Source organism: Mustela lutreola, chromosome 5 (genome assembly GCF_030435805.1).
Source record: "Mustela lutreola isolate mMusLut2 chromosome 5, mMusLut2.pri, whole genome shotgun sequence".
NCBI classification, from domain to species: domain Eukaryota; kingdom Metazoa; phylum Chordata; class Mammalia; order Carnivora; family Mustelidae; genus Mustela; species Mustela lutreola.
In genome coordinates this window covers 108,513,261-108,535,337 of record NC_081294.1, presented here as the reverse complement: position 1 = coordinate 108,535,337, position 22,077 = coordinate 108,513,261, and the positions used below count along the sequence as shown (strand labels likewise).

General features: G+C 40.5%; 2 protein-coding genes across 9 annotated transcripts in view; one reads left to right on the top strand and one right to left on the bottom strand.

The window, feature by feature from the left end:
* The first annotated feature begins 5,300 nt into the window (after positions 1 to 5,300).
* Positions 5,301 to 7,194, top strand: RPS23 (ribosomal protein S23). The gene is made up of 4 exons (XM_059175397.1): positions 5,301 to 5,508; positions 5,957 to 6,116; positions 6,767 to 6,887; positions 7,004 to 7,194. The coding sequence occupies exons 1-4, from the start codon at positions 5,505 to 5,507 to the stop codon at positions 7,148 to 7,150; spliced, it is 432 nt and encodes a 143-aa protein (XP_059031380.1). The 5' UTR covers positions 5,301 to 5,504; the 3' UTR covers positions 7,151 to 7,194.
* Positions 7,002 to 22,077, bottom strand: part of ATG10 (autophagy related 10) — a 423,722-nt gene continuing 408,646 nt past the window's right edge. For 6 of the 8 annotated variants that reach the window (XM_059175390.1, XM_059175391.1, XM_059175386.1 and 3 more), the window contains one exon: positions 7,002 to 21,944. The gene's annotated coding sequence lies outside the window, so the exon portion shown is untranslated. The remainder of the gene's footprint in view (positions 21,945 to 22,077) is intronic. The other 2 variants (XM_059175392.1, XM_059175393.1) reach the window with 2 other exon arrangements.

The following is a 22,077-nucleotide window of genomic DNA, read 5'->3' as shown; positions in this document are numbered from 1 at the left end:
AAATTCCTTAAAAATCAAGATTTTGCTTTTATAACTAATCTGGAAATGAACAAATATGTTCTGGTTAAGTAAGTTACCTTCTTTAAGTTTCAGTTTCCTCTCTGTAAAACAGCGCTAAAAATAGCACCTACCACACAGGTGTTGTTTTGAAGACTAAAAAAAAAAATTGGGCATGTGAAGTCCTATGCCTGGCACCTAAACAGCTTTTAAAACCTATTACAGATGGTGGTACTGGTGATGTCAATAATGTTGCTCTTTCCATCACGATCTACATCCAAATTATATTAGGAATTTTATGACATCTCTTCATCTCCGAAGACCAGTGCTATTGTGTCAGTCCCCTCCTTGGATAAGCCAAGTGTTCTCTTGCCCCTTCATAGTGCCCTTCTAGAGCAGACACAGTGATATTTTAAAAATGTAGATCAGATCAGGGCTCCCCGGTGGCTCAGTCACTTAAGCATGTAACTCTTGATTTTGGTTCAGGTCATGAACTCAAAGTCGTGAGATCAAGCCCTGCAATGGGCTCCCAGCTCAGTGGGGAATATGTTTCTCTCCCACTCTCTCCCTGTTCCTTTGCCCTTCCCCCTGCTCCCTGTTGCAGGCTCTGCGCATATGCTCCCTCTCTAAAATAAATAAATAAATCTTTTAAAAAAATGTAGATCAGAATCTTGTCACTCTCTTACTTGAAGCTCTTCAATGGCTAGCTTCTCATCACAATCAGAATAAAGTGCAAACTCCTCATCCTGGCCTACAAATTGGACTTGAGCTGTCCTGTCCAAGTCTCTCACTTTACCTTCCTCTATTATCTTGTTGACTTGCTATGCTTTAGCCACGGCAGCCTTCTTTTTTCCCTCTAATTCCTAAACCCAATTCTTGTTTGGGGCCCTTTTAAGAAATTTAGATCCAAGGTCAAAGAAAATTCCTTCTCTTTTCAGGCTTCAAATTAAGTAATAAGTGCTTTATCAGGTAATGAAAAACTCAAAGCTCCAAAAACAAAAATAAGATCTTTTATTTTTTCCTTCTCTTAGCCAGAGTAATCAAAATCTTTCATTCATAATGCATTCTAACCATTGGTTTTTGCCTTGTTTTATGTTTTTATAATAATGTAATAATTAAACTACAGAATCTACAGATATTAAAAGGATTATAAAGGAATATTAAAAATAACTTTTTGGCCATATATTTGACAACTTAGACAAAATGGACACTTTCCTTGAAAGGTACATGTTACCAAAACTCACTCAGAATAAATAACCTGAATAGTATTACATTTCCTAATGAAGCTGAATTCATAGTTAAAAACCTCCCAACAGCATATATAAGCATTCATATATTCACACATAACAGAAAGTCTGAACAACTTTATGAAGCAATTATTAAAACTCAGAAGAGGGGCATCTGGGTGGCTTAGCTGGTTAAGGATCCAACTCTTGATTTGGGCTCAAGTCATAATGTCACGGTTGTGAGATCAAGTCCTGTGTCAGGCTTTGTACCAGGTCTGGAGCCTGCTTAAGATTCTCTCTCTCTCTAAATTAAATTTTTAAAATCTTTTAAAAATACCTTCCAAAAACACTATAGTAGCACAGTTATTCCAAATTCTGTCCCTAAGCAATACAGCTGAGTCCTTCCTTATTACTATCGGTAATTCGGTAATTCATTTCTCCCTATCCTGTTCAGAAATATCTTCCTTTCCCAAGTTCATGAAGATATTCCTCTTTGTTTCTATCAAGAAATTAAAATTTTTGTTGTTGACATGTAGGTCCTCCATCTGTCTGGAGTTGATTTTGTTTCTAGCATGACATGGTGACCCAATTTCCTCTGAGTAGCCAGATTTTCACAGCTCCATCAGTCTTCCTTTTATACACTGATCTGACAATCTAACTCTGTTATTTAAGAATATTCTACATTTATGAGTCTCTTGCAGGCCTCTCTGTTCTATTCATTGGTCAACTGACCTACTTCTATACTAAAACTATCTTATTTAGCTTCATAGAAATTTCTCCTCTCTGGTAGGGCCAGGTCTTCAGAAGTGTTCTGACTATCCCTGGCTCTTTACTCCTCCAGCTTCAGTCTCATGGCTCACTGCAACCCTTCCCTTGCAATCACTCTCAACTCCCTTGCCCTTCCTCCATCACACTGACTTGACTAGATTCTACTGCCAGCTCTGTTAAAATCAACTCTCCACCTACTAAGTCATTATACTGGATGGATCTGAAGAATGCACAAAATCCTTCTGACTAATGTAACTTTCTAACTACAGTGTCAAATGGGCCCTCAGAACTGTTCAACATTTCTATATTGTCTTGTCGGACTATCCTCCCGCACTTTTAGATTAGGAGGCAAAGGTCATAAATTGAAACCTATTCCCCAGTGATGCTACTAGTAGTTGGAGCCTTTGGGAGATGATTAAGTCAGAAAGGTGCAGTTCTCATTAATGGAATTAGGGCCCTTCTAAAATGACCCCAATATGCCAGCTGTATCTCAATAAAACTGGAAAAACAAACAAACGAACAAATAAATAAAAAAGAACCCCCAAAGAGCTGCCTTGGCCCTTCTACTTGAGGTTACAGCAAAGACAGATGTCAAAGAAACAAGAAGCAAGCACTTACCGGATACCAAATCTGCCAGAACCTTGATCTTGGACTTCCCAATCTCCAGAACCACAAGAAATAAATGTCTCTTATTTATATGCCACCCAATCTACAGTATTTTGTTAGAGTAGCCTGAATGGACTAAGGCACTATCCCTCAGTAAAACTGGGATAATGAAAGTATCCACCTTTTAGTGTTATTAAGAATTAGATGGGTTAATAAGTGTAAGGCAGTATGTGGCATATAATAAGTATTAAATAATTCTATTTAAATAGTGTTATTCTAGATCATTTCACACCATATCCTCTCTCTTCCAACATCTTTGCCCTACTCTTTCAGTGCTGATGACGTTGCTGAACTCATTAAGGAAAGAACAATCAAAAGAGAAGTTCCACATCTCCCCATCAACAAACCTTCCAATTTACTTATAGTTGTACCCCATACTCTGCCTTCTCTAGTACTACAGATAAACTGTTGTTATTTCTAAATTCAATTCCTCTACTTGGGCACCCCTCTAGTCTCCTTAAGCACCTATTTATGCAATTATCCCCTTTCTCTAATGAACTACCCATTTTTTTCTTCCCTACCAGGAACAATCCCCTATAAAAATGTCATAAAATTGGCCATCTTAAACAAACTCATCCTGACTCCACAAACTAAGCCTCCTCCTGACAGAACCTCTTTTCTCTGCAGATTACAGATAAATTCCTTTCAAAAGCATGTCTACAGTTGCTGTCTATACTTCCTTCTTTACCATATTCTCTTGGCTCCAATCCAATAAGGCTTTCATCTTTGCCACTGCACAGCCTCACTTGACAAAATCACCAATATCCTCCACATTGCCAAATGCAAGACAATGCTCAGTCCTCATCTTACCCCTCTTCACACTTGCTCACTTCTGTTTCTCCACTTGGTGTTGATTAGAGTACAGCATTGTCTACTTTGTAGACTATTTAGCTTCACCTGCCTCTCTCTTCTGTATCACTAAGTTTTGCCCAGGCTCAGGTCTCCAACCCTTCTCTCTTCTACATATAGTCAGCCCCTAAGTGATCTTACTTAGTTAGGGCTATGGCTATCAGTACTGTCTGTTCACTGATGACCACCCTAAGCTCCATATGTATATATACCCAACTACTTACTTCCCCTTCCTACCTGGATGTCTAACAGGATCCCAAACTTAACATACACATTCATAACAGGACTCTTTTTTTTTTTTTAAGATTTTATTTATTTATTTGACAGAGAGAGATCACAAGTAGGCAGAGAGGCAGGCAGAGAGAGAGGAGGAAGCAGGCTCCCTGCTGAGCAGAGAGCCCGATTTGGGGCTTGATCCCAGGACCCTGGGATCATGACCTGAGCCGAAGGCAGAGGCTTTAACCCACTGAGCCACCCAGGCGCCCCCATAACAGAACTCTTAATTTCCCTTTCTAAAACTGTCCCTCTCCCAGTATATCCCACTCAAAAAATAACACCACAAGTCACCCAGTTGCTCAGGCTGAAAACAATTACTCCAATCTCCCATCCTACAGTCCTCAGCAAATCCTACTGGCTCAACCATTTATCTTATCTACCCACTTTTTTTTCCACCTGACAATCTAAGCCATCATTGTATCTCCACTGGAGTACTGTTATACCCTCTCAACTGGCCTCACAGATTCATCTCCTATTCTCCTCACAAACGCCAGAGCGATTCTATAGAAATAATAAGCCCTGTCTTGTTACTACCCTGCTCAGAACTTCCCAATGGCGTTCAATCACACAAAGAGTAAACAAAGCCTTTACCAAGACGTTCGTTTCCCTGTGCACCTCTCAGACCTCATCTGGTGCCACACTGGTTCTCACTCAGAGCTCCTCCCTCCCTGATCCTTCAGTTCTGGAAAAGTGCCAGCCCATTCTACTTACTGAGAATCCTTCTTCCTGAAAGCTCTACCCCATATACTTGTCTAACTGGCTCCCTCTCTTTAGGATCTCAGCTCAAAATGTAATCTCCACGGAGCTGGCTTCTAAAACACCCTATTCCAGATTAGCCACGCCCATCCCCAAGTCACTGCCCCCTAACGAATTGTATATCTATAACCCTTATCAGTATTTAAAACTTTCCTGTTTATCTTTAAATAACACATATTTTTTCTGCCGTCTTGCACCTGGAATATAAAAACAGACCTCTTTACTCTCCTTTAACTCCTGTAACCCCAGAGCCTTGAACAACGCCTGACACGAAGAAAATATTTTTTTTAAATAGTTGTATAATGACTCAAATCCCAGAAATCTCTCAAATCGATTTCATTCTACAGGAAAACCTCAGTTTAAAATTTTAAATGAATCGCCCAACTTCGTACAACCACCCATAAGTGGAAGCTTTGGTTTTAGGCTTGGTCTATCTCCAATTACTACAACATATCCCCTCAGTAATTTTTTTTTCCATTTTACGATTCGGCTCGTGAGTAAGGTTTACGGTTCAGAGGTGTAACTTTGCAAACTACAAGCAGAAGTGCACCGCTCTACCACACACACACACGCTCTGGTCACCACTCTTCCCTCCGCCTCAGCGCCCCTAAGCCCCGCCCCTGTGGGTTTGCCAAGAGCGCCTGCGCCTGGATCGAATTTCACGCAGAGAGTTCTGGGATTGGTAGTCCACATTCCTTCTGTCTCTAGGATTGACATCAAACGAAATAAGCAACAATGCAAGCTAGGTAACACTGAATTTCGCACAAATTAAATAAGACGCAGATTCCGGAAAGTGGCGCGAACTCGTCGTTTTCAAACGAGGTTGGGGGCGGGGGGGCAGTTTCGGACCAGGCGCTGCGCAGACAGCTGCATGGGGTCCTTGGCTGGGCGGAGCTTGTTCGCAGTGGCTTGTGGCTCCTTCCTGCTCCGCTTCTCTCTTTCGCTCAGGCCCGTGGCGCCGGCAGGATGGGTGAGCTGTTCGGGGTCGGGCTGCGGGGACCACAAGCCGAATTCGGGGGCTCGGGGACGGGCGGGCGGATAGGAACAGAGCGGTGAGGAGGACGCCCCCGGGAGGCCCGATGGGGAAGGTCAGGGAAGCGCCCCTGTCGCAGGCACATGGCCGGGTGCGGAAGGAACCCGCGCGGCGCAGAGGCCGCGGAGCTCGGCGGATCAGGGAGGTTGGGTGGCCGTGCTGCCCCGGAGTGTTAATCGGGAGGCTCCTTCTTTGGGGAGAATGCACCCAGTGGTTCGCTTGTGTCAACGTCTCCTTTGGTTTGAGGGAAGCTCGGAGGTTTGGGCCATGTGCTAAGGAGCAAAGAAAGAGCCTATGGGCTTGTAGTTCGGTGAGGCTAGGGTCTTGGAAGATGTAAAATATGTCTGGGGTGTTTTCGGAGGCACTAAGGGATTTTGACTTCTAGGCAAGTGTCGCGGTCTCCGTACTGCCAGGAAGCTCCGCAGCCACCGACGAGATCAGAAGTGGCATGATAAACAGTACAAGAAAGCCCACTTGGGCACAGCCCTGAAGGCCAACCCTTTTGGAGGCGCTTCCCATGCGAAAGGAATTGTGCTGGAAAAAGTGTAAGTGGAAGGCCACTGTGTGTTCCTTCGAGGTTTATTTTACTGTGGCAACTCATACAGACCTTGGAAGAAGCGGTGATGGAAATTCTAGGTCTTTCCGGAGCAGTGTTTCAAAGTTGGTAACATGAGGGTTTGGGGGTTAGGTAGCTGAGGATTTTAATCTCTTAATGTTAGCTTGTAATGAATTTGGGGTTGCACTGAGGGCGGGAAAAGTGACCGTAATGAAATAAGGGACGTTATGAGCCTGAAAATGTGGGGGAACTGTTCTAAGCGATTGGCACCCTCAGCTGTTTCACCTTTGAAATCCATCGCATCTTTCTCCTTGGAAAACTAAGGTAAAGAGAAGTTTCTTGCCCAAGGTTAGACATGTTTAAGGCTCCGGTCTGCAGTCAGGATTTGAATCCAAGCTTTCTAGCTCCACTTCTTGATAATATATATATATATTTTTAACAGCTGGTCAAGGGGCCAGATGTTTTCCCTGTTGTGGCAGACTGAGGAAACGCTTGGTTGATAACACGAGTTTGCTAATTTAGGGTCAGACTGAAAAGGCTGAAACAGTATAATTTCTAATAAATTGTTTATGCCTAACTAAATAAAAAGTATCCCTTCTCAAGAAGGCGGCTCACTGTGTTGTGCTGTTTGTGTTTTAGAGGGGTTGAAGCCAAGCAGCCAAATTCTGCCATCAGGAAGTGTGTCAGGGTCCAGCTGATCAAGAATGGCAAGAAAATCACAGCCTTTGTACCCAATGATGGTTGTTTGAATTTTATTGAGGTAAGTGTCTCTTTGTTTCTGTTCCTGAAATGGTTTTTCCTAGCTTTTTATACAATGAATGGGTATTGTTAGTGATTGCCAATGACAGCAGAAGTAAACTGTTGATTTTATTCCAGGAAAATGATGAAGTTCTGGTTGCTGGATTTGGTCGCAAAGGTCATGCTGTCGGTGACATTCCTGGAGTTCGCTTTAAGGTTGTCAAAGTAGCCAATGTCTCTCTTTTGGCCTTATACAAAGGCAAGAAGGAAAGACCAAGGTCATAAATTTTGATTGTAAAAACGTGATAATAAATTTTCATAAGCTGGAAGTATGTTTTGTGTCTTATTTTCCTTACTGCAGAGATGCAGTATATGCCTTGACATTTTAGGAGACTGGGACTGTCAGGAATTCAGAATTCTCTAGAGTAAATGGGATTCATAGTTATTCTTTCTATGAAATAAAGAAAATGGTAAGTAATCTGGAATAAATGCAGGACAGTAGGCTTTAAATAAACTCACTGCACTTAAAGCAGGAATCATTGTTGGGAAACCATGATAACATACATTCTGGGACATACATTTCCTTGGGGACCCAGTATGACAGATACCACCCTCAACTTGCTTCTGCCTTGGTATTTGAGTGAAGGTTCACGATCCATGTTCCAGTTCTGTGTTTGTGACAGCAAGAAAGGCACTGGATGATTGAGCAGATAAGAGTTAATGGAAGTGTCCAACCTGGCAAATTAAGACCCAGGAGAAAAACTTGTTTAAGAGGAAGGGTGTTAAGCTATAGAAAGATTACCTAAATGCTCTTTATCCTGACCTCATTAACTGATAAGTTTTGACCTTGAGGTTTATTTCAAGGCACAAAGTATCTGTATTTAGTTAGAAACAGTGGAGGAGGGTTGTAGCTTGATAATTGTTGGAAGGTGGGTGTTAGGTACATGGGGTTTGTTTATAAATTATTTTTTTTTCCAGTAGTTAATATACAGTGTTACATTAGTTTGAGGTGTGCAACATAGTGGTTCAACAATTCCATATATCACCTTTTGCTCATGACAATTAGACTCCTTAATTTCCACTTTATGCTTCCCCTGCCCACCTCCCCTCTGGTAGCCATCAAGTTTGTTCTCTAAAGTTAAGAATCTTTTTTGGTATTTGTAAATTGTTTCAAAATTTCCATAGAAAAATCTCATCCAAAATGAAATTTAGTGTCTTTCTTGAAAGTGATCAGAGGAACTGCTATTGGCAGCATTAAGGTGAGTACTTTCTCTTTCAAAGCCTAGTGTTAGGTTATGTTTAGGATCTTGGAAAATGGAAGTTTTATGGCTTTCGATATCCCATAAGGTCAAGACCATGATCCTTTCCACAGCCCAGGAGATAATGTATGTTTTATCTGGTACCTGATCCAGCAATATTCTCCCTTGCTTCAAACTCAGATTCCCTGTGCAGTTTTAGGAGGTATCTCATGTCACCTGCTGCTGCCACCATCTCAGACTTCACTGATCCCCAAACATGGCACACTTGTGCGTATGCTTCCCACAAATGATGTGATTTGTCTTTCCACAAGGATGGAGGGTGGCTTTTTTTTTTTTTTTTTTTTAACTGAAACACTAATGTTTGACATACAACATTGTATATATAAATTTAAGAAGTACATGTTAATTTGGTACATTTATATGTGGTATTAAGATGGGCTGTTTTTTGGTTTCTATTCCAGGGCTTACTAGTGTATGTAGTTGCACAGATACTGGTTAAGTCACTCTCAAAGGCTGACCAGATGCTTTTGGGTGTACATAACTGACCCAACCCAGTAGATTTCTGGGTCTCGTACCATCCCCCTGGCCTGAATTGCAAGAGGCCCCCAAGGGCCACAAGAATCCATATCTGGGCATCAGCACTGGGTCAGCTGCAGTGCGGAGAGCTAGGAGGTGCTGCCTGGCCATGCAGTGTGGAGAAGGCTTGGATAGGGCTAATGGATGGGCTGGCATCGACACCCACCCACCCCTCTCCAGTATGTCCTGTTTCTGGCCGTCCTGAAACCTCAGCCAAACCTGTAGAGAACACCACACCTAGGAGTTAAGACATCCTATGACAGTGGTTTGCACTTGTCTGCTGGGTGCACCGTGGATGCTTGTCCGTTAGTTAAGTGGCTGACAGAAACACAAATCTACCTGCGACTGTTCTAACCCCAATGTTTTGTTTTTAAGATTTTATTCGTTGGTCAGAGAGAGCAAGCACAAGCAGGCAGAGGGGATAAGTAGGCTCCCTGCTGGGCAGGGAGCCAGATGTGGGGCTTGATTCCATGACCCTGGGATCATAACTTGAACCAAAGGCAGACGCTTAACCCAACTCAGCCACCCAGGTATCCCTAACCCCAGTTTCTGAAACAAATCTGCCTTCTCATGGCTCATTCTGTCTCCTGTGTATTCCTCTCACCCATCCCCCACTACCTTTATGACAGATGTTGTCCCTTCTTAGTTCCAGCATAAAGTGTGTGCCCAGTCCTGAGCTGTGCCTGACTACACATGGAGGCTGTAGGGTCAGAGAAAATAGACACCCGGGTGCAAAATTTAAACAAAATCCCAGCAGATTTTTTTTTTTTTTTTTTTTTTACCCTATAGAAATAGAAAAGCTGGGGCACTTGAGTGTCTCAGTCATTAAATATCTGCCTTCGGCCCAGTGCCCTGGGATCAAGTCCCATGTCCTCTGGCTCCCTGCTCAGCAGGGAGTCTGCTGCTCGCTCTCCCTCTAATCCTCCCCCCTGCTCATGTGCGCTCTCGCTCTCAAATAAGATCATCAAGAAAAAAAGAAATAGAAAAGCTAATGGTAAAATTTTATTGAAAAGGCAAAGGAACTAGAATAGTTAATACTGAAAATGAAGAATAAAGGGTGGAGGAATCACAAAACTTGGTTTTAAGACTTAATTTGTAGCTACAGTAATCAGGAGGGTGTGGTATTGAAGGGGGGCAGACACAGATCAATAGAATAGAATCCATAAGTAGACTTTACAGGTAAGACCAAGACCAAGTGATTTTTGACAGATAAAAAAGCAATTCAATGGAGGAAACATAGTTTTTACAATAAACAGTACCGGCTTTCATTTGCAAAAAAAGAATGGACCTCAACCTGAATCTCCCATCTTAAACAGAAATTAATTCAAAATGGTTCATAGTATCTGAATAAAATGTAAAGCTATAAAACTTGTAGAAGAAAACAGAGTATCTTCATGACTTAGGTGAAGAGCTTTTAGACAATACATCAAAAGTACCTCCACAAAAAAAAAAAAAAAAAACAAAAAAAAAAAACGGTACATTGGACTTTTAAAAAATTTTACTCTGAAAGATCTTATTAAGAGGATGAAAATACAAACCACAGACAAAAATATTTGCAAGTCACATATCCAACAACAGACTTGTACCAAAAGTACATAAAGAACTTTCTAATCTCAAAAGTAAGGAAACAAATGATCCTCTTCCAAAATACACGACTTTCCTTCTTTCATTCTAGGAAGATATATGGTGGCAGGATTTAGTGGTCATAATGGCCATGCTGTGGATAACACTCCTGGAGTCTGTTTCAAGGTTATCCAAGTAGCTAATGTTTCTTTATTGGCTTAGCACAGTCAAGAAAAGAGACCAAGATCGTAAATTGCCATATCACTATAAAATTTTCACTAACAGTGGCTTGTATAATCTTTTTATTTTAGCCTATAAAATCTGTTTAAATGGATCATTCAAGTAGTCGCTCACATTTCTTAAGACATTATAGTTGGGGGATTGTCTTGGCAGGTTGTACTGAGCATTCTTAGTTTCTAGCACAATTCCTGGCCATATTATTTGGTAAACTGAAGTTATTATGTTTGTTAGTATGTGAGGAAAATAAGTGGATTTTAAACCTTATTATCATGAAAAGGTGACCACAGGGGTTCTAGACCAAAGCATTAAAACATTAAATTTTGTGAGCATAAAATGTCCCATAGGAGAAAGTCATCATTATAGTGTCACATTTGAAGCCTGAGCCACAGATAAATAACGTTTCCAAATTTGTACATGCAGAGTCTCCCTCTCATTGAGGTGGTCACTCAAGCCTTTAATATATGGTGTCTATCTTCAAAAAAGAGGGGCCCCTCACACCCAGCACCTTGGACCTTTAGTCAGACATAATGAGCACCATCAAGATCCCTTCCTTTAACACATTCTGCTTCCCAGACAACCTGAAGCTTTCACACAGCAATTCAAGTGCCAAGGAGAGTTGCTCTCCCAGGAGGGAAAGGAGGAAATCATGGCCCCGATCACCCCTTCACAGCTTACAGAGAAGTACTTACCAGTGAGCTGCTTGATTACTTGTGGTAATAAGTTATTGACATGAATTCTGTTCTTTAATCTACTCACAATGAGTTGTTTTTGCTTCTTTTTTTAAGTCTAGCTTTCTAAAATCTCTTTTGTGGTGTTTCATTAGAAACAGAACAAGGGGTCAAGTTACTTGGTTGGGCTAAAAGAGTAGGTAGGACATATTGAACGTAACCAAATTTTCTTTTTTTTTTTAAGATTTTATTTATCAGAGGCGGGGGAGAGTGAGCACAGGCAGACAGAGTGGCAGCAGAGGCAGAGGGAGAAGCAGGCTCCCTGCTGAGCAAGGAGCCCGATGTGGGACTCGATGCCAGGACGCTGGGATCATGACCTGAGCCGAAGGCAGCTGCTTAACCAACTGAGCCACCCAGGCGTCCCCGTAACCAAATTTTCAAGTAAGTTTAGATACTAATGAAAATATTATTATGCTTTTTTACCCCTATTGCCAATCAGCTAATGTTTAAATCTGTACAATAGTGGGCAAAGGAAGCCACATTTTAAATAATGTTTCAATCACAGCTGAGAACAGTTGAGAGCAACATTACTTGTTGAAACATGTTTTGTCCATTAACACCTGCTTTGGAAATGGTGATACGAAATAGACGGATTTGTCATATCATTTTTCCCCATCAGCTTTGTGAATTTATCCAGGCTTCTTATAAGTCTTTAAACTTTTTTCTATATAGTTTAACAACTTCAGGTGATGTTTTGTGCACATTTACAGGTAAGTAGGACCACTTTCCCCCTCTTCAGGTTCCCAGTAGGTTCCATTTTTTTCCCAACCCTTTTAATTCTATATGCAATAACTGATTTTTGTCCCTTCAGTATTTTATACATTTTTAAATGTTTATAATTAGGTAGGTTTTTTTTTTTCTGTCACTATACTCTCCTTTTTCTTGCCCATGACATAAATGCATACATTTGTGCCTGCATATTTGTGTGTGTGTGTATGTAATAGAAGAAAACCATTATGAATGCAATTTATTGACCAAGATTCTTGATCTAGGATTTGTCTCATAGATTTTAAAGGGTCTAGGTACGTCCTGCAACTGTATGCAGAATTTTCTGCCTTTTTTTTTTTTTAAGAGAGAGAATGCATGTTTGTGCATGCATAGGTTGGGTGGGGAGGGACAGAGGGAGGAGGGAGAGAATCTTTTTTTTTTTTTTTAAGATTTTATTTATTTATTTGACAGACAGATCACAAGTAGGCAGAGAGAGAGGGAGAAGCAGGCTCCCTGCCCAGCAGAGAGCCCGATTCGGGGCTCAATCCCAGGACCCTGAGATCATGAGCTGAGCCGAAGGCAGAGACTTAACCCACTGAGCCACCCAGGTGCCCCAAGAGAGAGAATCTTTTTTTTTTTTTTAATTTTTTAATTTTTTATAAACATATATTTTTATCCCCAGGGGTACAGGTCTGTGAATCACCAGGTTTACACACTTCACAGCACTCACCAAAGCACATACCCTCCCCAATGTCCATAATCCCACCCCCTTCTCCCAAACCCCCTCCCCCCAGCAAACCTCAGTTTGTTTTGTGAGATTAAGAGTCACTTATGGTTTGTCTCCCTCCCAATCCCATCTTGTTTCATTTATTCTTCTCCTACCCACTTAAGCCCCCATGTTGCATCACCACTTCCTCATATCAGGGAGATCATATGATAGTTGTCTTTCTCTGCTTGACTTATTTCGCTAAGCATGATACGCTCTAGTTCCATCCATGTTGTTGCAAATGGCAAGATTTCATTTCTTTTGATGGCTGCATAGTATTCCATTGTGTATATATACCACATCTTCTTGATCCATTCATCTGTTGATGGACATCTAGGTTCTTTCCATAGTTTGGCAATTGTGGACATTGCTGCTATAAACATTCAGGTGCACGTGCCCCTTTGGATCACTATGTTTGTATCTTTAGGGTAAATACCCAATAGTGCAATTGCTGGGTCATAGGGCAGTTCTATTTTCAACAATTTGAGGAACCTCCATGCTGTTTTCCAGAGTGGCTGCACCAGCTTGCATTCCCACCAACAGTGTAGGAGGGTTCCCCTTTTTCCGCATCCTCGCCAGCATCTGTCATTTCCTGACTTGTTGATTTTAGCTATTCTGACTGGTGTGAGGTGATATCGCATTGTGGTTTTGATTTGTATTTCCCTGATGCCGAGTGATATGGAGCACTTTTTCATGTGTCTGTTGGCCATCTGGATGTCTTCTTTGCAGAAATGTCTGTTCATGTCCTCTGCCCATTTCTTGATTGGATTATTTGTTCTTTGGGTGTTGAGTTTGCTAAGTTCTTTATAGATTCTGGACACTAGTCCTTTATCTGATATGTCGTTTGCAAATATCTTCTCCCATTCTGTCAGTTGTCTTTGTTAACTGTTTCTTTTGCTGTGCAAAAGCTTTTGATCTTGATGAAATCCCAATAGTTCATTTTTGCCCTTGCTTCCCTTGCCTTTGGCGTTGTTCCTAGGAAGATGTTGCTGCGGCTGAGGTCGAAGAGGTTGCTGCCTGTGTTCTCCTCAAGGATTTTGATGGATTCCTTTCACACATTGAGGTCCTTCATCCATTTTGAGTCTATTTTTGTGTGTGGTGTAAGGAAATGGTCCAATTTCATTTTTCTGCATGTGGCTGTCCAGTTTTCCCAGCACCATTTATTGAAGAGGCTGTCTTTTTTCCATTGGACATTCTTTCCTGCTTTGTCGAAGATTAGTTGACCATAGATTTGAGGGTCTATTTCTGGGCTCTCTATTCTGTTCCATTGATCTATGTGTCTGTTTTTGTGCCAGTACCATGCTGTCTTGATGATGACAGCTTTGTAATAGAGCTTGAAGTCCGGAATTGTGATGCCACCAACGTTGGCTTTCTTTTTCAATATCCCTTTGGCTATTCGAGGTCTTTTCTGGTTCCATATAAATTTTAGAATTATTTGTTCCATTTCTTTGAAAAAGATGGATGGTACTTTGATAGGAATTGCATTAAATGTGTAGATTGCTTTAGGTAGCATAGACATTTTCACAATATTTATTCTTCCAATCCAGGAGTATGGAACATTTTTCCATTTCTTTGTGTCTTCCTCAATTTCTTTCATAAGTACTTTATAGTTTTCTGAGTATAGATTCTGTGCCTCTTTGGTTAGGTTTATTCCTAGGTATTTTATGGTTTTGGGTGCAATTGTAAATGGGATTGACTCCTTAATTTCTCCAAGAGAGAGAATCTTAAGCAGGCTCCACTGTGAGATCATGAGCTGAGTCAAAATCAAAAGCAGGATGCTTAACCAGCTCAGCACCCAGGAGCCCCATGTATGCAGAATTTTCTGATATATATCAGGGATGTTTGTATGTATACATACACACACCCACATATATCACACACACACATTTTTCTGAAAATAGGTTCCGTAAATTTTCAGACTTATAAAGGGGTTCCTTCACAAGAAACCAGCTATTGTTTAAAGCTACACAGCAGTGAGCAGATTTAGTCACATATTACATTACTGTCGGTTTTAATCACAGTTGAGAACAGTCACAAGAAGTTGTCTATGGTTTGACATCATTTATGCAATGTCTCCGTGTGGTGAAACTACATGGATCCAGGCTGCAGAATATACAGTTCACATTCTGTTTTGATGGTACCGGCTGATCTAATTATGCAACAGTGGGCCATTTTTTTTTGAGGTCTTCTTAAAACACACTATTTTTTAATTTAAATTCTGTTAGTCAACATATAGTACCTCATTAGTTTCAGATGTAGTGTTCAATAATTAGTTGGTGTATAACATTCAGTGCTCATCACATCATGTGCCCTCTCTAATGCCCATCACTCAATTAACCCATCCCCCCACAAATCTCCCCTCCAGCAAACCTTGGTTTGTTTCCTAGAGTTAAGAGTCTCTCATGGTTTTTCTCCCTTTCTGATGACTTCCCATTCAGTTTTCCCTCTCTTCCTATATGATCCTTTCTTATATTCCCTCTCTTCCTATATGATCCTTTCTTATATTCCATTTATGAGTGAAACTATATGATTTTCTCTTTCTCTGATTGACTTTTTCACTTAGCATGATACCCTCCAGTTCCATTCATGTCAGTGTCAATGGTAAGTATTCATTCTTTCTGATGGCTGAGTAATACTCCATTGTGTGTGTATATACATATATACCACATCTTCTTTATCCATTCTTCTTTTGATGGATATCTTGGCTGTTTCCACAGTTTGGCTATTGTGGACATTGCTGCTATGAACTTTGGGGTGCAGGTGCCCCTTCAGATCACTACTTTTGGATCTTTGGGGGTAAATACCTAGTAGTGCAATTGCTGGGTCATAGGGTAGTTCTATTTTTATCTTCTTGAGGAACCTCCATACTGTTTTCCAGAGTGGATGCACCAGCTTGCATTCCTACTAACAGTGTAAGAGGGTTCAACAGTGGGCCATTTTATTTATTTATTTTTAAAGATTTTATCTATTTATTTGACAGACAGAGATCACAAGTAGACAGAGAGAGAGGAGGAAGCAGGCTCCCTGCTGAGCAGAGAGCCTGATGTGGGGCTCGATCCCAGGACCCTGAGATCATGACCCGAGCCGAAGGCAGAGGCTTTAACCCACTGAGCCACCCAGGCGCCCAACAGTGGGCCATTTTAGAGGGAAGTTCCCCAATGTTACTGGCAAAGGCAAAAGCCGAAAGAGGGTGCAAAGTTCTACCTGAGGAGAAGAGCAGAGGACAAGAACCCAAAGATGTTTTAACATCTAAGACTGATGTAAAACTTGTCAGAATAGATCAAATGAAAAATATTTAGTATACACCTATAAAAACAGATGACATAATGTCTACAATTTTCTTTAAAATATTTATGCAAATATAAAGTTAAGGTTAAATGAAGCAAATATGTCAAAAATCTTGGTAATTACAGATTCTGATTCTGATGTACATGAGGGTTCATTATATTATTTACTTTTGAGTACACATAAAATTTTCCATAATATTTTTTTAAAATTACATACAAATCCTAATTATTTAACTCTATGCTTCTGGTTGTAATAGAACCAATAGATGGACAGTCAGCTCTGATAGTAAAAAAACAGATTTGGGGCAATAAAATGGACAATAAAGAAGCTGGAAAACTCACAGTAGCAGCACTGAGAAATGCATAGATACTGGGAAGAAACAAAGCTGAGCATCCATGCAAATTTTACCAGGACATGAAGAGAAAAATGATTGTTTCCATAATAAAAGCAAAGGAAAATAAAACTATTTTCAAAGATTTTTAGGAAATGGTAAGATACAGACTACTGCTGTGAATGTAAATCCCTATAGTCTTACTGATGAACAATTTAGCGACAAGAATCAGAAGTCTAAAGACACTCCATATCCTTTGATCTGTTCATTCCCTTTGTAATAGTATAACCTAAAGAAACCAAATGTGAGCAACTGTTTCTGCACACATTCCTCATTGCATTACGTACATTCTGAAAGCTCTCTGAGAGGGGGACTATGTCTACCTTATGGACCACTATCTTTCTAGCACAGGTCATGACCATGTACGAGGGGAGTGCTCAAGGAGTGTATACCAACTAAACAGTGAAGAATTAGAAACACCCTAAAAGTCCAACAATAGGAGAACTAGTTGGAACATTTTGATATGGAAGATTACTAGTCATTTTAAATTGTTTTTCAATATGACATGGGAAAATGCTGCCAATATAATGTTAAATGGGAAAAATCATAATGTAAAACCACATACGGAATGACCCTAATTATGTTTAAACTAGTATGAAGAAATACATCAAAAATTTAACTGCGGTGACCCATGGGTGATTTACTCTTAGGCACATTTAAAATGTTCTCCTTTAAATGTTTGTGTGGCTTCCAAGTTATCTATAAAGACTAAAATGTTTTCTAAAAATGAATTTTAGTTTCACAGTCTACAGCTAGATAAGGGTAGCATTATAAAAAGAGCCAACATCTTTGATTTCTTTCGATCCAAGTTCTCACTCTCCACTCTCTGAGGTAACCTCTCTTACAAATTTGGTGTGTCCTTTTAGATCACTTTTCATGTTTTCAGATACATATACTGTAATAGGTACTATAGAAAATGTGCGGTACTGGTGTATTTTTTATATAAACAGTATTAAGTTGCATGCATATTTATCATCTAGTTTCTGTTTTCTGTTTTAACTCAACAATCTATATATGAGAACTGCCTATGTGGAGATTGAATTCATTCCCCTTAACTGCCATACAGCATCACGTTTAATTTAGCCATTTCCCTAATAATAAGCAGGTAAGGGCCTGGCTATTCTCTTGGAATCTATTGAAGAAATGAGGGGAGGAGACACATCCCACACCACCGCTGTGCCAGGGAAAAAAAATCTTCTCAAAGAAAAGAGTGGGTCATGGTTCTCAAAAAAGGAAAGCGGGTCCAATTCCTGGTGCCTGCAGAAAGATCACCAGATCTTTCCCCACGCTTAGTATTCAGCACATATACAAACATTCCACAAAGATTTACTGAGTATTACCACGTGCCAGGCATCATGCTAAACTCTGAAGATCTGGCATGCAACGTGTATTGTTATTTACAATGCACAATAGGCTGGAGATATACTGACCTATGATTTCCAGGTTAACCTATCAATGTATGCTTAGTTAATTTTTTGCCTCAGCTGTAACAGTGATTTCTGGGTATTTGAAAAGCTTCAGAGAAATACAAGAAATCATAATGCAACCATAGGTTTTATTTGTTCTCAATGAAAGTGTATTTCAATGTAGGAAAAAAAATTTGAGTTTCCAGTTTGTTCTTAATAATTTACAAATGGGACTTGGTGATACCTAAAATCACTTTCAGTTTTAAGTCTAGAATACAGGATACTTGCAATTGGGCTCTTTTACCAGTAGGTGTTGCTATTGACAACACAAACGTTTTAAAAGCAAGGCCTTTGCATTACAGTACTGCTTGAAGGAACACTACAGCATTTCAGGATAAGAAAGCACTTTTACAGACAAGCCCTATAAAAGGACCTATGTGCATATTTAAGTATCTCAGTGCCATGGGCACAATTGTAGTTAAGTACTGCCTATATCCTTCTAGAACAACCCTAAGCAACTTACTGGCCAGCAGTATAAGGGAGGAATCAAAAGGTCTTAGAATTGGGAGGGATCTTATTTGTCCATCAGTTTTCAAATCCCCATTCCCTGGAGTTAGAAATATATTTACATTACCACCTAGTATGCACGTGTGCAAATACACACATACCTATATAAACAGATGTGTAACTTGTGGGACTTAAGTCTTAACTTACAGGATTTGATCCTACCTTCAGATTGATAGTGTCAGAACTGAACTGAATTGTAGGATCCCAGCTGGTACTGCAGAATTGCTTGTTGTGTCAAAAACCCACACATCTAGAGTCAGAAATGTTGTGAGTGTAGTAGTGTGAGAATAAAGAAGACACACAGGGAGTGTTTCCCAGACATACCCTATTTCATAAAAACATATATATAGGTCATAAACTAGTAACTGGATTTTACATGATCTAATACACTTCCTTCCATTTAATACATTTGTAAAGAGAGGTTCAGAGAGGTGGAGTGAATTGCCCCAGGTAACACAGCCAAGACTCAGGCTTTTCAGGACACTGGCAGTTTTGTTTTGGAAGACCCCTGGGCAAAAATTGAAAAATGTCCTTGGCATACTCCCAGCACGTCCCCCTCTCCAACCTTCTAAAGCCTGTGGGCCAGAACCTGCTGGTGAAAAAACTGACAAAGTACAGGTGTGGTTAGTTATATGCAATTGTCATTTTAAAGATATAGGATCTTTCTCAAATGCACATATGATCACTTCACTTCCTCTACTTGAATTCTCAATGGCTCTTTCTGGTTTTCAGACCAAATGCAATTCTCAGCGTGGCCATCGATTTCCTCCAGACCCAGCCCCAGTTCTGCTAGCCAATCTCAGTAGTTCTGCTAGCCAACCTAACTCTTGACCATTTCCCCATGCATTTTCAAGGGCTTTCCTGCATTCTTGACCTAGCTAAATCCTAAGCTTGTCACGACTCCACTCACATTCCTCTTCTATGAACCTTCCCGCGTGCTTGCTTTGCACACCTTTGCCACAGCACGACCTTCTGTCCCTGAATCTTCTTGTCTGTCTTTTCCAGTGGACTAGGGGCATTCTTAGGAGCCAGGGTCATGTCTTTCTGCTTATCATCCCTGGCAGCTAGCCTAGGACTCAGTATATAAGAGGAACTCAATGGGTATCTGCTGGAGGGAGTATTTGTATATTCTTACTCTCACATTTTAATGGTAAAAAAATAAAAACCCCAACACACTGGAATATCAGCTCTGTGAATTATGTAAGAGCTGGTTGTGACAATGCAGACCTCCATTTTCTCATATCTTAAGAGTATGATGAAGAAATATATGTATCTTAGGAAAAATGGATGCAAAAACGCAGTTTTAGCGTCTTTTTTTTTCCCCCCTCTTTATCTAATACATCTGTGTTAGGAGGATGGTTAGTTTTGTTTTTTAACTCCCAGTCTGTAAGCGAGTACTGAATGGTTAACACAGCTTCTCACCCACCCAGTCAAATGGGTAAGTTACTTATAATCCATCATTAAGGTGTGGGAAAGAAATCAGAGTGAAAGGGAGACAATTAAATGTTGATATGACTAAGTATAGTAAGTAACGAAGGGGCAGGTTGACCAGTGGTGGCTGTGATGGTTAGAGATGGCTTTGTGAGAGTGCATTTTATGGAGTAGGTTGGGACTCGAGTAGAGAGATGGAGAAGAAAGCATTTCCAGGTGGGAACCAGCATGAACAACCGCCAGATAAGAATGTGGGGCCCATGTGTGTCGGGAGAAATCAAGGCTGAAATGAGCTCGGAGGGTATGCTGACGCTGAAAAGGAGCAAGGGGCCAATTATCCCTCATCCCTCTTCCTCCATGTGCCATTGTGCTGGTTATGAAGCACATTCAGGTTGACTTTCCATTTTGGTCTCCTCCTGGCTCTTGTTAGGTGGGTGGGATGGGTATTAAGGGACTTTAAACATAGAGATGGTAAAAGACGAAGATGAGGACAATTAGCCCAAGTCACACAGCTGGCAGCTAACCAAACTCACAGTCTAGATCTCTACACTTGTATTTCACAGACCCGAGAATTGCAGTTACTCTCACGAATCACACGGCTGAGGACCAAAGAGGTGAAGGAAGTTTTCCAATGCTACACAAAAGCAGAGTTCAGGATATTGGCTGGAAGCAGTTTTAACCAGCCTTATTTCTGCTTGAAGGGGTTTTACATTATATTAACTGGAGAAGAAACCCAGAGGCAAAAGCCTCATATTGCAGAGTAAGAACTGTTACTTTGAGAAAACAAAATATTTTCTAATGTTTTATGACTGTTGGGATAACAGCCTGTTATATAGCTGCACTCTTAAAAATGGAAATTTTTATCAACCAAAAATTAAAATTTTTTGTTAAGTGGAAATATTCTGAAAAGGAAGAGAGTAGCCTGAGGAAAGGGACCTTTTCAGAACTTTTTCATGCTCCTGATGAGTTTTAGGTCTTCATCAATCAGAGGGGAAAAAATTTAACTTAAAAACAACACCAACACCAACACAAAACCTACACGCTGTCCCTACAGTGACTGACTACTATCATCTCAGAACCTGTTAGCAAAGGATAACTATTATTTCCAGACAAGTACATCATCCAGACAACATATTATTATCCTTTATTTAGGTGGTTTTTTTTTTTTTTGTTTTTTTTTTTTTTTACCCTAGGAATGACATGGTCTGAGAAATGACTTGCTGAGAGATCTGTGTTTACATTAGGGAGAGTTGGGTGGGGGGGGGGGGGTGGAAATCCCTGAAGAAGTTGAAAAGATGTTAAGTGGTAAATACCAAAATACCCAGCAAGCATGTAAGCAGGCTCTCATCCCAGCATGAATATGTGCAGCTCAGCATTTTAAAATTTACTTTTAGCTTTTCCAGCAGTTTGAATTAACCCGTTCTCTACTTCAGCTCCCTGTGTGAGAGATCAGCCCCGAACCTACAGACTAAAAGCACAAGCACAGTCTTCTGTGACTGGCCAGCAGATAATCCCCTCTTCCCGACTGCTTGCTCTGAGCAGACTGCCTTGCAGACACACATCTCCTGGATATTCCTACCGACCAGGAGGCGCAGGGCAATGCCCAGTGTTAGGAAGTACGTCCAGCTTGTTGGAGCTATACACAGAATTAGAAAAGGCCTGTTGGGAGACCCAAACAATACGAATAAATACCACACCAACAGTACATCCAGATCAGAGGTTCTCCAAAAGCAGGTGTGTCATAATCACTCCACAGAGGCTGTTCCAGGAGGTTGACCCCAACATTTGCAGTCAAAAAAGATTCTCAGGTGACCCTGAAGTATATCCTGCATCAATAGACACGAATCTAGATTCTCTAAAGAAACAATTATATTTTTGTCTTAGTTTCAGCCCCTGGCAAGATAAAATGAAAAACAAAACAAGCAACTCCAAACCAACAGTTCTTCTAGATGAGGGACACAGCCTGTCGGTTACTGCAGAATTTGCTTCCAGTGGAAAAATAAATCCATGTCAAAATCTTGGTGAGTTGAACTACTGCACGGTATCTGTCCTATTAAAACCGGGCTGGCCAGGTACACTTTCGTTGTTCTTCATGCTGCAATTTCTAGGTTCCTTGGCTCAATGGAAGAAAGTGAAGAACAAGAACAAAACAAAAGCTAAGAGAATAAAAGAAGGTTAACTGAACAGTAAAGACTTATTTCAAGAATAACAATTCTGAAATAAAATCATCCACTCCTGTAGTTGGGTGAGTGTTATTATAGCAAAGTCCAATGCTTCCTAAATGCTTGG